Source organism: Talpa occidentalis, unplaced genomic scaffold (assembly GCF_014898055.3).
Source record: "Talpa occidentalis isolate TD23 unplaced genomic scaffold, MPIMG_talOcc4v2.1 talOcc4.4, whole genome shotgun sequence".
NCBI classification, from domain to species: domain Eukaryota; kingdom Metazoa; phylum Chordata; class Mammalia; order Eulipotyphla; family Talpidae; genus Talpa; species Talpa occidentalis.
Window position 1 is genome coordinate 130046223 of NW_023604295.1, and position 15235 is coordinate 130061457.

Genomic DNA, 15235 nt, shown 5'->3' on the forward strand with positions numbered 1-15235 from the left:
CATAACATTTAAAAATATTAAATGGGGGTCTCCCTGGTGACCCAAGGAGTTAAGCACCTCACTATGAAACAATCTGTAGCCTCTGCAGCACAAGTTCGATCCCCGTCCAGCCAGGGAGCAACCCACATGGCGCAGCAGACCTCTCCGGACTCTCCCGCTGTTCCCCTCAGCAGTGTATTTCAGTCAGTCTGCCTGTTCTGTTCCCGCTCTGTCTCTGGTGAATCCTCTCACCCCCCCACCATATCTGGCCTGTACCCCAGCTCTTGTATGAATTAATAAATAAATCTTTAAAAAATATGTATTAAATGGGAGTAAACCGGACAATGCACTAGGATATCTGTATATATGTATTGCTGAGAGAAAGAACAAAATTGACAAAAATATATACCTGGAAAAAAACAAACAAACAAAAAACAACAGAGCAGGGACTTGGGGCAGATCAAGAGAACAGGGTTTTATTATAATTCACTTCCTATTTCTGCCCAGACACCAAAGAATATTATGGGACCAAGAACCTCAAAATAAAAGTTTGCTCCTTCTGGACGATGCTCCCGGTCACACAGCTAACCTGGATGACATCACAGGTGTTGTTCAAGTCAACTTTGTGCCTCAGACATAACCAGTGTGATTCAACCAGGGGATAGGGGTGTCAGAGCAACACTAAAAGCCTGCTACTTAGGGCAGAAGCAAATGATTAAGTTCTTAAGTGGTGAAGATAAACCCACTGTAAGGCAAATTTGGTGTGGCCAGCATACTGAACGCTCCTGAAAACCTGAGGCAAGGCCCGACAAGAAAGCGCCACACTTGTTGCCAATGGAAATTTACCCAGAATGCATCGCGCACTTCCGGGGTGGCAGCGGCCGCCATCAAGCGCTCTCAGGGGTTTGCTGGGCGCCCTCCCCAGGTCGAATTCAGTGAAAGAGATGGAGAAGAGGCCGTTCAGTGCCTGGAATCCCGTGGAGGCCGATGAGCTAGTGGGGATCTCATGGAGGTGGAACAGGAACGTGCTTGAAGAGGAGGGAGCTGTTGAAAGTGAGGGTGCAGCGCCTCCAGGAATCCATGTGTCTGAGGCTTTCCAGAAGGTAGAGCTGCGGCCATTTCCACCAAAACAGATGGACAGAGAACGAAGCTCAGCAGCAAGCAGGATAATGAGGGATGCAACTGCTGCAGAGAACTATACGGCCAGAATTAAGAACAAGCCGTGGACATCGGTTGTTTTTTTGGGTATTTTTTTTTTTTTTGGTTGCTGTTGTTATTGTTTTTTTAATTATTATTTTATATATTTTTACATCATTTTTCATTTTTGCACAATGTATGCATTTTCATCTTGGTTATAGTCCCCATACTATATTCCCACCCCCCTTATTTTGACCCTAATCCCTCCTCCCCACGCCACCCCAGCCCCATAGTGTGTCTCTGGTTTATAGTTGTTTGTTGATTTTGATTTTTACTTTATTATAATTAGTCTTTTTCCTGGTCCCTTATTTAGTTTTTCTAAATTCCTGTTATGAGTGAGACCATCTGGTATTTTTCTTTTTCTTTCTGGCTTATTTTGCTGAGCATGATCCCTTCCAGCGCCATCCATGTTGCTGCAAATTGCATGAGTTTATCTTTTTTGATTGCTGAGTAATATTCCATTGTGTATATGTACTACATCTTCTGTGGACATGGTTTTTAAAACTCCAGTTAATCAAGAAGTTGGAGCAGCTGCAGCACCAGCAACACCAGGGGTCATTTGGCTAAACCTGAGGTGACGCCAGGCCCTGGGGACACCCTACCCTCGCCTTCTGAGGTGGCTGTGACCCAGATGTCCTTCTGGCTTCCATGGTCAGGACCAGGGCCCAGCCTCATGGGACTGTCACCAGGGATGGGGACATGCTGCCCACCACCACCAAGACAACCGTCACTCACTGATTCAACCAAAATTGGTAAATGATTTTTTAAATTAATCTTTCTTAACTGTGTGTGTATGTGTATCATATGCATTTTAGTGTTTAATATTAGAAGAGTTTGGGTCTCTTTAGAAGTAGGAGTACAAGTTTTTGTCAAGTGTGCAAATATCAATATGAAATATTAGATGTTAGAGTTTTATTAGATATTAGAGTTTATATTATCCTCTTTATATTATCCTCTTTCATCCATCTTTGGATAAAGGAATTTGTTTACATTTTAATGAAAAAATTATTAATAACTTCTGTTTCATATTTAGTACCATAAGGTGAAAGTAATCTTTCATGTTATTTTCTAGGAACGTTCAATCTAAAAACCATCCATAAGATTTGTGTGTCTGTGTAGTAGTTGTGAGGTTGGGTTAAACATAGGTTTTTTAAATATGAATACCCAATTAACACACTTTAAAAGAGGTGATCTTTCTCTCTGTGTGTTGCAACAGCACATTATCAGAAACCAGGTGGCTGCCTGCATACATAGGTCTATTTGTTCTTCTGCTTTGACAATCATTGTGCCAATAAGTGTATTGTAATTACTATAATTTGGTCTGTCTTGGTATTTTTGTGTAATATGTCCAACTTGTTTTTCTAATTTTTAAAGACTATCTTGCTGTTTTTTTTCTCATTGTCTGTATGTGCACATTTTAGAATAACACACACACACATTATACACACACACTTCCCTGATTGAAATTTGATTATGATTGAGGTCTAAGGAAGTTTTATGAATTCATGAAGTTTTGGAAACTCAACACTTTTATTAGAAATTAAAATTATAAACAAGGATATGTATCATAAGAAAACAATGACAATAAAAATATAAAACCCACATCATTATAAAAATGTACCTCTTAATTAGTATAGAAATTGAATTCTAATTCATAATAAAATCAATAGCAAGATTTCTTTTCATATTAAGTTTATAAAACCTAGCCCTTCACTTGTTATCTTATGTTTTTATATTATTTTTAAATTACTTCTCGGTTTTTGATAAACTGAGAGACATTTATATTAATGTAGCTCTAGACTTAGTTGAAAATTGATTTAAGAGAACTTCAATTTTCCTTTTCCAATAGAGAACTCTAAAATAAGACTCATTTATCAAAGTAGGTTATTATTATGAAACCATTGTCCTGATTTTTATCTACTCCATTTAAAAAGCACCATCCTTAGTGTAAGATTATTTACTAACCTTTAAATATCATTTACATTAAAATGAAATATTGTCTTTATTAAAGGCTTAAAAATATATACCCTGACAACTTTTTAAAGTCAGTAAAAAAGCCTGATCTATATGTTATCTCAGAAATATATGAAATCGAGGTCAAAAGTGTTCAAAAGATCAGTGAAACCGAAAATTAGAAGTCTTAACTGTGGTGTTGGAATAAAAGACACACAGATTGATGGAATCGAATTGAGATCCAAGAAGTAAACCCACATTTATATGGATAGTTTATGTACGACAGAGGTGCCAAGAACATACAATAGAGAAAGGAAAGTCTATTTAAATAGAGTTGGGAGAACTGGTCAGCCACATTCAGAAAAATAAAATGAGACCCTCAAAACGTACACAAAAATTAACTCAAAATGGACTAAAGACTTGGATGTTAAACCAGAAAATAAAATACATAGAAGAAAACATAGGCAGAACAGTTAGACATTAGCTTCAGTGGTGTCTTTGGGGACTTGACGCTAAAAGAAACAAAAAATGAAAGCAAAAATAAACAAATGAGATTATAGTAAACTAAAAAGCTTCTGCACCATGAAAGAAACTACCATAAAAATGAAAAGATACCCTCATCAATGAAAGAAAATTTGCACATCATACATTTGACAAGGGGTATGCACATAATCTACAAAGAACTGATACAACTTAATAAAAAAAAAAAATCCCAATTAAATATGGGCACTCCTCCAAAGGAGACATAAATGACCAACAGGCATATGAAAAAATGTTCCAAATCATTTATCATCAAGGAAATGCAAATCAAACCACAATGAGACACCACCTCACCCCAGTGAGAATGGCCCATATCAAAAAGACAAAGACCAGAAACAAATGTTGGCAAGGGTGTAGAGGAAAAGGACGTCTCATACACTGTTAATGGGAATGTAGAGTGACCCTGCCCCTATGAAAACAATATTCAAGTTTCTAAAAATACTAAAAATCGAACTAGCGTATGATCCAGCAATTCTACCCTTGATAAGTACCCAAAGAATGCAGAATTACTAATTAGAAGGGATATATGCACTCCCGTGTTCATTGTAGCATTCTTCACAATAGCCAAGCCATGGAAACAATCAAAGATTAGTAAAGGACATGTGATAGACACACAGGATGGAATACTATCAGCTATAAAAAAAAGGATGCACACTTGCTCTTTGGGATAACAGATGGAACTAGAGGGGCATATGCTAAATGAAATAAGCAGGAGGGAGTAAGACAGACACCAGATGATGTCACTCATTTGTGGAATACAGAGAAACAAAATAAAGGAACTGGCAAAACTACACCAAAAAAAAAAAAAAAAAAACTAGAAATATTTGGAACAAAGAGAGGAGTGGGCTCAATGATACAGGATAAAGGAATAGAGGTGCCCTGGTGGTGGGTGTGGTGTGGTGGTGGAACACATCTGAGGCGGTGTTAACCTATTCCCCTGAATCACTTACAGTGCTGTAAGCCAATGTTACTTCAATAATAAAATAAAATGATAATTTATCTTCAATCAAAAATGTTTAGAAAATGTTGATAATTGTTTATATTTTTTAAAGCATTCTTATCAACACACATAAATAACATTCTTATTTGCAAAAACTGGAAGCCAAATAAAGTGAAGCTGACAGTGTTCAATTATTCTCTATAAACAATAATTTATCTTGGATATTCTACCTTGATGTTAGTTTAGGATGCTGTTGGTCATTTTCCTTCCTAAGAAGTCAGGACTGATTAGGGAAGGAGTGGGTGGTTTCTGGACAGTGATATAAAGCAGCCTGAATGGGGCCGAAGGAGCAGAGAGGTGGAAAATTGCACATTAGCTGTAATTATGGACCAGAATGCACCCAAATAGACTCCTTAGGAACAGGGATCCAAAATGCTCACATCTAGAAATTCTTCCTATTTCAATATGGGATCACTGATATTTTCTGTTGAAAATTTCTGTAAAGTATAGGGATCATTTAGAAAATTCTCAACATGCTTGGTTTACTTTGGGTGGGTGACTAAGCATTAGGAATGTTACCTAGAGTCGTGGAGCTGGGCCTTCCAAATGAAATGAGCTTACAATGATCATTCCCACTTCTACACCCCCGCCCAGGTCACAATCTATAGAAAATGTAGTAGAGAAGGTGACTGAGAAATGCTCAGTGGGAGGCCAGGCTCTATGCTTGTTTTTGTTTTGCTGCTGTGTGACAGAAGACCACACTAATTCAGGCCCAAACATACCTTGTAATTTCTAGACATTTATAAATAGGTAAAAGAACAAAATCAAAACTCTTACAGCTGGAAATGTCTAAAAAAATATACTTATAAATAGGTAAAAGAACAAAATCAAAACTCTTACAGCTGGAAATGTCTAAAAAAATATACTTATATGATAAAAATTCAATTGATAAAATGTAATTATCTGACAGAAAAGAAGAAATTATGGTGATTTGGGATGTGAGAATGTAGATGAGTCTAAGGACTTGAATCATTAGGGGCTGGGTACAAATGAAAAATGAACCTAGAGCCTGCCCTCAGTTGCTAATGGCTCCCTTGTACTGTCTGCTCCCTTGCACGGTCTGCACCATTTGCTCCATACATGCCCAGTAGGGATATATGTGCTCAAGAAAAGTGAAGCAGAGTCAGAGGACACAGGAGGGAGCTGCTGCTTTAGACACAGGGATAAGGGAAGGCTTTATGCTGAGGTGGTATTCCAGCAGATTGTGATGAATCAGGAAGATGCTACTGGAAGCCGTCCCCAGTGAATGGGCACTTCCATTGCAAACAGAAAGAAACCACATGCCATATGTTTTATCTCATTTTATATTGAGTTCTAAAAATCAGTGTGGAATACTTTTAAATAATTGCCTGGATTTGAACATGAAAACGAGTAAAACAAAATTGCATCGGTAGACTTAGCCACTGACATTCCTCAAAGACGTTCATAGCTAAAGCACTTTTTAAAATATGTATAGGAAACTCTGCAGTGACTAGAGTGACCTGAATCTTAATGAAACTGACATACTGTAGTGAAGATGACTAGTTTCTAGTCTACTAATAGATTATCATCTATTAGTAGAGGAATTTATGCAATTAATAATGAAATTAATATGAAATTAATAATAGAGACACAAAAAAATTGTTTAAGATGCAAAATTACAAAATGGCATATTCCTAGATAATGTACTCTGACACATTAAGTAGGATGAATACATTCACTAGTTGTGTATGTGTGTGTGTGCGTGTGCGCGTGTGTGTGTAATTGCTGAAATGATGAAATATCAACACATGTTAGGGTCTCCTGAGCCAAGCCTAAAGAATGTGGGGGAATCTTCCAAAAAAGGGTTGGTGAGGTCCACTTGTAGTCTCTTCAGCATGCAAAGTATTCAAAATTAAGTTGTTTATTTGTTTGTTTCTCTCAGATAGTCTAACATCTCAGACTGTCAGACAAACCCATACAGAGTATAATACTTGTGATTTTAAAGTGACAGTGTGTCATGTCGAGGCTTTGAAGATCGCAGCAGGTGCTGTCTTTCTGGCAAGACTGTCAGGATGCCACTTGGAATCTCTTTCTGGAAGTCACAGTTGTCCTCTGAAAAGATTTGAGCTGATACTGTGAACCTGAAACACCAACCAAAAAAGTCACGCTCATCAAAATGTTAAAAATTCCAACTCTCAAGGGAAGGTTTTGTACATTAGTGCGGATGACACTTTTGAACAAAAGTTATTTTAATAAATATCACTTTTATCTAAAGCAGGAGACAGTCATATGCAAAACTGTCATTTGAACCTGGGAAGAAGGAAGGGTGTCCCTTCCCCCCAACAATTTCCCCCACTCTGTTATCCACCAGCAAGCCCATTTGTCTGCCAGGGAACCTTTTACTAGAGGTGGATCCCTAACACCCACGGGTTGAGTGGGGAGCTCTGTAGCCCTGTAACTTCTCAGGGACAGAAACAAAGCCACTTGCCTAAAAGATCCTTCCCCTGTGGGTGATAAGCCTCCCCTTTCTTTTCCTTCCTGCCACAGAATAAAGAGTGATGAGTTCATACTTCCTGGCGCCATCTTACTGGAAAGCCAAGAGTTTTTGTGATTTGCAACAAATTGCATTGATTTTGCTAAGTGAGTAAGTTAGAAGGAGAAAGACAAATACTGATGGTGTCTCTTATATGTGGACGGTAGAGAAACAAAACATCAGATAAAATCAAACCAAAAACAAACCCAAGAAATTTGACTGTAGAATTGAGGCTACCAAAGGGAAAATGGGTGGGGCACAAAGGACTATGGTGGAGGATGGTGGGTGCCTTGGTGGTAGGTGTGGTATGGTACCATACATCTGAAGGGGATGATCCTGTACCTCTCAATCATATACAATGTTGTAACTCAATGTTACCTCAATTTAAAAAAAGTGAGGAAATGTTGGAACATATCCGGCACCCTGGGTCACATCTATAGACCCATCAGTAATAATAACAGTCCATTTATACACTGGCCTAATATTTAAGGAAAATTAAGAGTATAGTTTTAAAACAAAGTCAGAGCCTAGTTCTTGGTCCTGACCTTTCCTCCAGTTGCTGAACAACCTATCAGAACTTTGCACTTAGCATGCTGCTGTAACATCTCTAAAACTAAGTGTGTTAAAATCCCTTCTTTCAGGGGAAGCAAGGTTCTCTGAGAATCACTGGGGTTGCTGTGCCAGTGCTGCCTGGTCTGTTTCTGGCACTGCTTCTTGGGCACAGCCTGGGAGAGTGGGAGGCTGTGTGAATGGCAGCTGCAATAGTAGCTGAGGTAGTGGCAGGAAGGGTTGTCTGTCTACACAGGACTCATTCCATTGGGCTTTTTCAGTAGAGGATTCTAACATAAGACTCATTTATCAAAGTAGGTTATTATGGAAACACTGCCCTAATTTTTACCTAATGCATTTAAAAAGTACTATTCTTAACATAAGCATTATTTACTAAAATCTAAATCTCATTTAGGCCAAAATATCTTCTTTAATACAGGCAGACAGACAGACAGACAGACACACACACACACACACACACACACACACACACACACTTTGGCAGCTTTTTAAAGTCAGTAGAATAGCAAATCTTTTCTATCTCAGAAATAAATGAAATGGAAGTTCAAAAAACTGTTCAAAAGAATCAATGAAACCAAAAGCTGTTTTTTTTTTTGTTTTTGTTTTTTTTTTTTTAAATAACAAAAAGACAAATCTTTAGCTAGGTGCACAAAGAAAACAGGGAGAAAACTGTAATAAATAGAATGGGAAATGAAATGGAGAATTTACAACAGATACCTCAGAAATACAGGGGATCATAAGAGACATTTATGAACATCTTGACGTCAACAAACTCTAAAGTCTGGAAGAAATGTCCAAATTCTTAGAAGGATACAACTTTCTAAGATTGAATCAGGAAGAAATAGTAAACTGATGATGACTCATTAAAATTTTTTTTAATGTACTGATCTGCAGACTTTTTCATTATAAAATTATTAGGGTATCTATTAACTTTATGCAGCATCATTATAATTAAATCTTCAAAGTGACTCTAAGATTAGAGTTCATTTAGAAGGAAAGCATGAATAGCCTATAGCAGAGAGACAGACAGTGATTTCTCATGAGATTCATAGGAAATCATTTCCCTATTTTCATGAGTGAGACCCTACGTTGAATAGGAGCTTTGGGTATTTTCCTCTTTAACAACAACAACAGGTAATAGCCAGTTTTTGCAGTTTTGCTGTGAGCCATAAATAGTTGGTATTTCCTCTTACATGGTAAAACAGTTCTATCAAGGTAACAATCTTGAACAATCTTCAATCTCTCTTTCCAAAACTTAAAATGTCACAAATCACTATATTTTAATTTTTTATGAGAGCACTGACCTGTTACAAAACTTTGCCCTGTCCATGTGTGACCAGCAAACTCCATCTGGGTCAGTGAGCCTTTTCGAGGGGTATCTGACTATTAGGGGAAAAAAATGAGGGATGAGTTTGATTGTTTCAAAGAATTATAAAAATCAAAATTGTAGCGAACAAAGAACTTACCCGAAATGTATGGGTTGTGTTAGGCCTTGAAAACTGTTCCATGGGAAGAGTTCTTTCTCGAAGAGGTGACCGTTCTATACTATCAGGTATGGCACTTAACACACGGTTTTGTGGGTGCCTTCCTCTGTACTAAATGAAGGATAAGATGTTCTCTTTAAAATGCATATAATCAAGCCTCCCTGGTGGCACAAGGGGTTAAGACACAACCTATGAAACTATCTGCAGCCACTGTGGCAAGAGTTAAATTCCTGGCCAGGGAGCTACCCACATGGTGCAGCAGACCTCTCCTGACTCACCCGCTGCTCCCCTCAGCAGTGTATTTCAGTAGATCTGCCTGTTCTGCTCCCCACTCTGTCTCTGGTAAATCCTCTCACCCCCACCTCTGACCTGTACTCCAGTTTTTGTATGCATAAATAAATAAATCTTTTAAAAAATACATATAATCTTTAAAAACAGCAAAATCTAGATATGCTTCTGTCATGCACTTACTAATCACTTGCTTATTTGAAAATTTTATTTAAATATTGCTAAGTAGAAAGTTTACTAAGTATAATTTGAATATTTAAATGAGATAATTGTATTTTTAACCTGAAATAATGATAGTGTTATAAAAGGACATGGATAACAACTTTAACCACATAAACTTCATAATAATATTAAATTGTCATAGAAATAACTTTGCATTTGTGATGTATCAGACTTCTTTGTGAGATTTTTGTCTTCTTTAATCATTAGATTAATCACTGGGGGTAAGACAAGCTATCACACACATAAACATTGAAAGCCTTGCAACTCTTGCTGTTGGGAATGGGTGCTTTGCTGTGGTCAAGGAGGCAGAGAAACTCAAGAGAAAACATTGCCACAGTCACTTCCTCTCTCTAAGTCCCCACACTCCGGGTCCTTGTGTTTTGTAAAACAGACACAGGTCACTTGCAGCAGAGTAAAAAAAGAAATCATTGTAAACCCAGAGAGAATCTGGCTATACTTAGTACCAGTGGAGAACCTTCCCTAGACCTCTAGCCACTGCATGGCTGAATGAGCTTGGCTCAAATAGATTCTGGGTCCACAATGCAAGGAATATGGATCAAGTCAGGTGGAAAAATGAGAGCTGATAAACATGATGGGCATTTTACTGAGCTCTTAATGTTGCTAGGCATTATTAAATATCCATAAATTCATGTAATTCTTTATAACAATTCTTTAAAGTAGGAATCATTATTGCCCTTGAATACTAGAAAATTAAGGGAGATTAATTTGTACCAAATCATAGAGTGAGTTTGGGTAGCAGGGTTCAGACATGGAGCTGCCTGTCTCCTGACATAACCTCTGTTATTTTTTCATTCCCCCAGGCTGGCTAACAGATGTTGCCTTGATGCCTGGATTGTCTCAGTTAGTTCAAGTCTTTTTTTATTCCCCCCTACTATATAGTGAATTAACTCTTCCACTCCCTTAAATTCTTACAAGCCATTTACTTTCGGAAAGCAAATTATGGAGATATATTATATGGCTAGTTTTCACCTAAAATATCAATTACATTATCTTCGTATGTTCTCCACCTGACTATATGGTACATTTAAGTATCATGAAATCTGTCTTACAGAAACAGGGCGAGATCCAGAAACTGCCACATTCTGTTCCCCAGTGTCTGCGCCTATTGGGGGTAACCTGTTCCGTGAGCTCTGAACTGGCGTGGAGGACAGGAGGTCTGTGCCAGTTTGCCTGTGAAAACAACAACATGTGGCTGAGTACCCTGTTGCAGACAGAGGAGAGACCTAACCACGAACTTCCCAGATGAGCCATAGATCACAAGTTGCCTCCCAAAAAAACTCGTTCAAATATAATGAGCTGAGCTTCAGAAAGACAAACATGGGGAAACCAACACCAGTCATGCTTTCCTTGTTCAGCAGTGACTGTCCACCTGTACTTACCAATGCTGAGCTGTGCCAGCAACTGGGGAACACGCAGTTGATCCAGTACCTACTCCCCACCCTTAACGCGCTTACAAGTTATTGAAAACTGGATGAGAACATACGAATTATTTAGGCAACAGTGCAAAGCAGCATATAATGAAGTGCCAGGGATAAGGTTCAGAACACCTTGCTGTAGAGTATTTCAGGAATGGAATGATGATTTGAAAAATCAATCATAAATGGGTCGGACCTAGATGAGGAAACTACAAAGCTTCATGTAAAATTACAAAAAGGAGATACATCACTAGAGAAGAGGCAAAATGTGTTCTTTGATGGGAGACCTGCTACTATTAGGAAAATACCACTTTTTTTAAATATTTTTAATGGATTTAATGCTATGAGGGCCAATATAGATTAGATTTCTATCTATAGTTTTAGTATTGTCCTGATGTTCCACAGTGAACTTGTAGTGCATTGAGAAATAGAAAAACTGCCATTTCATTAAAAAGGAAAGCATGAACAAACTCGCAGAAGCAAGCACAGGAACAGCTGCTTTGTTTGTGGTGAGAGAAGATAAGGCCGACAGCCTCGGGTAGGTGATGAGAAGGAACAGAGACAGACACACATCAGAAGAGGGGGTGCTGCCAAAAGGGGGCATATGCAGGTTCTCAGCGGGTCAAGAAACCTTCCTCTTGTTATGTATAAAGCACAATAGAAAAACTGCATAGCCAGTACAGTATATTTATATTAAAATTCAAGGGGTGGGGAAAATTAGGAAAGATACTTCCAAGGAAACCCTGAGCATCGCAATAATGAAAAAAAAGGTTGAAGACACAGGCCCAGGACAGGGAGGGGCCAGAACAGAACAGAAGGGACAGGGAGGCATCTGGATCATTGGTCAATTACTGGCCTTGCAGCTGAAACCACTGACCCCAGCTGAGCCCCATCCATGGTCCCTTCACCATGAGTTTCATTTCCTCTCCTGCCTATGCTATGGGGTCACGGCCCACATTATTTTCTAGGGCACTGCTCAGTATATGACTAGAACAAAGTCCTTACTATTCAGAGACCCTCAGAACAGAGCCCATGTGGATCTGATGGAGGCTGCTCCGTCTGGGGTAACCCACAAGCCCCGCTGCAAGCGTTTCCGGGTACTGCAAGCTGTGGTTTACCGCGCGAGATACAGACTTACAGTTTTGTCCCCCTAAGGACTTCATCACTGTACACGTTGGGGGTTCTCATCCTCTGTGAGTCTGAAGTAAGAGAAGGCAGCCTCCTGTGTGTGGGTGTTTTCTTTGCAGATGTCTGTGGACCGCGAGGATCTGAGAGGCGTCCCAGGCGGTGCCTGGGCAGGGAAAGAGCACTGGCCCCTGCGCTCAGGGATCGGTCCTCCAGCTCATTCCTGAGTGAGGGAAGTGAGGAGAGAGACTCAGAAGCAAGCACTCTGAGAACAGGGCATGGGGATAATTGCCCGTTTCGATGCCCTGTCTAGAGGACTGTTGGGAGCACTGGAGGTGATTATTTGTTAACTGAGTGGACAGACTATCCAATTCCCAATTTATTTTCATTTGACCATTCAATGTCAAGGAACAATCGGCCACAGGACAAAAAAAATTCCAAGGATATTATTGTCTGAAATCTAACAGTCAACGGCACAAGATTAAGACTTCCTAGTGATTTTTACCTTTTCTCGTTTGCTCCAACCTAACAGTAATTGCTCACATTAGAACAGTGGTTTTATTCTTACATTGACTGTATCTCCTCCTCCCTGCAATGTGCTCAGACACCAGGAGCCTGAGGTTAATGTGATTCTGGCTCTCTCATGCCCTCTGCTGACTTCAGTGATCCACTGTGCCCACAGACGAAAGAGGTAGGGAGTTTTATACATACTGGGTCCTGTCTGTGCAATACGTAGGTCTCTGCTGAAGTGGTTTTGCTTGAATCGTCATCACACCTTTCAGATCATTACAAAAATTATTTGAGAAGCGGTGAATCTGAGAAAAGTAAAGAGAATAAATATTAAACGCCTGTAGTGTCATTCCAGTTACTGATGCCCATCAGGAACTAGCAGGAAAGAAATGTCACACTTAAGCTGGCCAAGACTAAAGATGTGGGAAGAAAAGCAAATAAATACTTCATATTTTCCTGGACTTGTATCCGTGGGACATATTACCCACTGAAATGAGGGAGCAGTTTCTGGTTTCTGGAAAGCACAGCTGCATGAAGAAGGGCCACCATCCCACTGTCCCCTGGCAGAGGGATCAACAAACAAACAAAACAAATACCCCAAGCCTCCCTGACCTCCCAGGTAGCAGGGTAAGAGGGGGCAGAGCACTAGGTGGTAGAGACAGCCAATGAGCATCAGCCTCCAGGGCACACCAGGGTTAGCAGGGTAGAGAAGGATCTGGAGAAGCAAAAGAAAAAGGATCACAGCTCCTAACAGATGTTTTTCTGGACTCTTCTCCCATCCCCAGCCTTCCCAGCTGGCCTGCTGAGCTTCCCAGGAACAGCAGAATAGTTTGGGAAAGTCACCAGATCTCAAAGGCTTAAACTGGATTCCTGGTTCTAACTGCTTCCTGATTGGTGATCATGGAAAGATTTCTTTGTTCTTGGAATTTTAATTCCCTAATGTTTAAGTAGGTAATGATACCTACTACATAGTGTTATTTTGAGAAATTAGATAACATTGGTGAAAGTATGAAGTGAGGGCTAAAAATTATTAACTTCCACTTTAATCTCACAGTATCACCAGCTATGATGTAAAATGGTATTTTAGATTTGGGTAAATAGGATTTCTGAATCTAGAATTCTACTCTAGTTCGAGATAGAAGTAGGAATCACAGTCACATTTTTCTCAAGCTGAATATGCCTAAAGAGAAATGTTATGAGAGTAAAGTCAGACCTGTGGATATTACCACTAGAATGTTTTGACCATTTCAAAATGGATTCTTATTAGAATTTTATTTTTGATTTAACTTTGTTCTCCATATATTTTCTTTTTTTTTTAAAGATTTATTTATTTACGCATACAAGAGCTGGGGTACAGGCCAGAGATGCGGGGGGTGAGAGGATCCACCAGAGACAGAGTGGGGAATAGAACAGGCAGAAGGACCAAAGTACACTGCTGAGGGGAGTACCAGGCAAGTCAGGAGAGGTCTGCCTTGCCATGTGGGTTGCTCCCTGCCAGCCGGGGGATCAAACTCATGCTGCAGAGGCTGCGGATTGCTTCATAGTGCGGTGCTTAACCCCTTGTGCCACCAGGAAGGCCCTGTTCTCCATATATTTTCTCTTAATATTTTTCAAATGAAATAATGGCAAAAGCCACAAAGCAATGCTATAAACAACTCCTTAGCTTTTAAGATTTCCCTATATTTCAGGTTTATTTTTCTTGATATTTAAACATCTTTTCTATGTTATCTTTTCTATGTTATCATGATGTTCTTTATGATTCATACTGCACATGTCAATGTGCAAATTGCAAAACTGTGGGACCTATTAGTGCAGTTTGAAGAGACCAAAGCAACAACAACAACAAAACAATAAGCCAGTAGCAAATTCAGAAGTCGCTTTTGAACAGCAGAAGCAAAGGTGTATTAAAAAGCCTTTTTTTTCTTTTCTTTTTTTTATAATAAATTTTATTTTTATATTCCCCATACAATTGCAACCCCCCCATTCTGACCCCAATCCCTCTCCTCCCGCCCCCCACCCCCCAAAAAGTGTCTCTGGTTCATAGTTTTTGTTGATTTTGATTTTCACTTTCTTATAGTTATTCATTTTCCTGGTCCCTTATTTAAGTTTTCTAGATTCCTGCTATGAGTGAGACCATCCGGTATTTTTCTTTTTCTTTTTGGCTTATTTCACTGAGCATGATCCCTTCCAGTGCCATCCATGTTGCTGCAAATTGCATGTGTTTATCTTTTTTGAATGCTGAGTAATATTCCATGGTATATATGTACCACATCTTCTTGATCCAGTCATCTATTTTTGGGCCTTTGGGCTGTTTCCAAAGCTTAGCTATTGTAAACAGTGCTGCTATAAACATAGGGGTACAGGTGCTCTTTGGAATTGATGTTTCTGTGTCCTTTGGGTAAATACCTAGGAGTGGAATTGCTGGATCCTATGGAAG

At 39.2% G+C, this 15235-nt stretch overlaps 1 protein-coding gene across 2 annotated transcripts in view; it reads right to left on the reverse strand.

Annotated features, from left to right (window-relative positions):
* Positions 1–2845: 2845 nt before the first annotated feature.
* FAM149A (family with sequence similarity 149 member A) overlaps positions 2846–15235 on the reverse strand; it is a 36264-nt gene continuing 23874 nt past the window's right edge. The window contains exons 10-15 of one of the 2 annotated variants that reach the window (XM_037526355.2): positions 13000–13103; positions 12302–12511; positions 10798–10918; positions 9200–9328; positions 9038–9116; positions 2846–6771 (exon numbers count right to left, since the gene is read on the reverse strand). In XM_037526355.2, coding sequence (XP_037382252.1) covers positions 6698–6771; positions 9038–9116; positions 9200–9328; positions 10798–10918; positions 12302–12511; positions 13000–13103 — 717 coding nt within the window. In that variant the 3' untranslated portion in view covers positions 2846–6697. The remainder of the gene's footprint in view (positions 6772–9037; positions 9117–9199; positions 9329–10797; positions 10919–12301; positions 12512–12999; positions 13104–15235) is intronic. The other variant, XM_037526354.2, reaches the window with a different exon arrangement.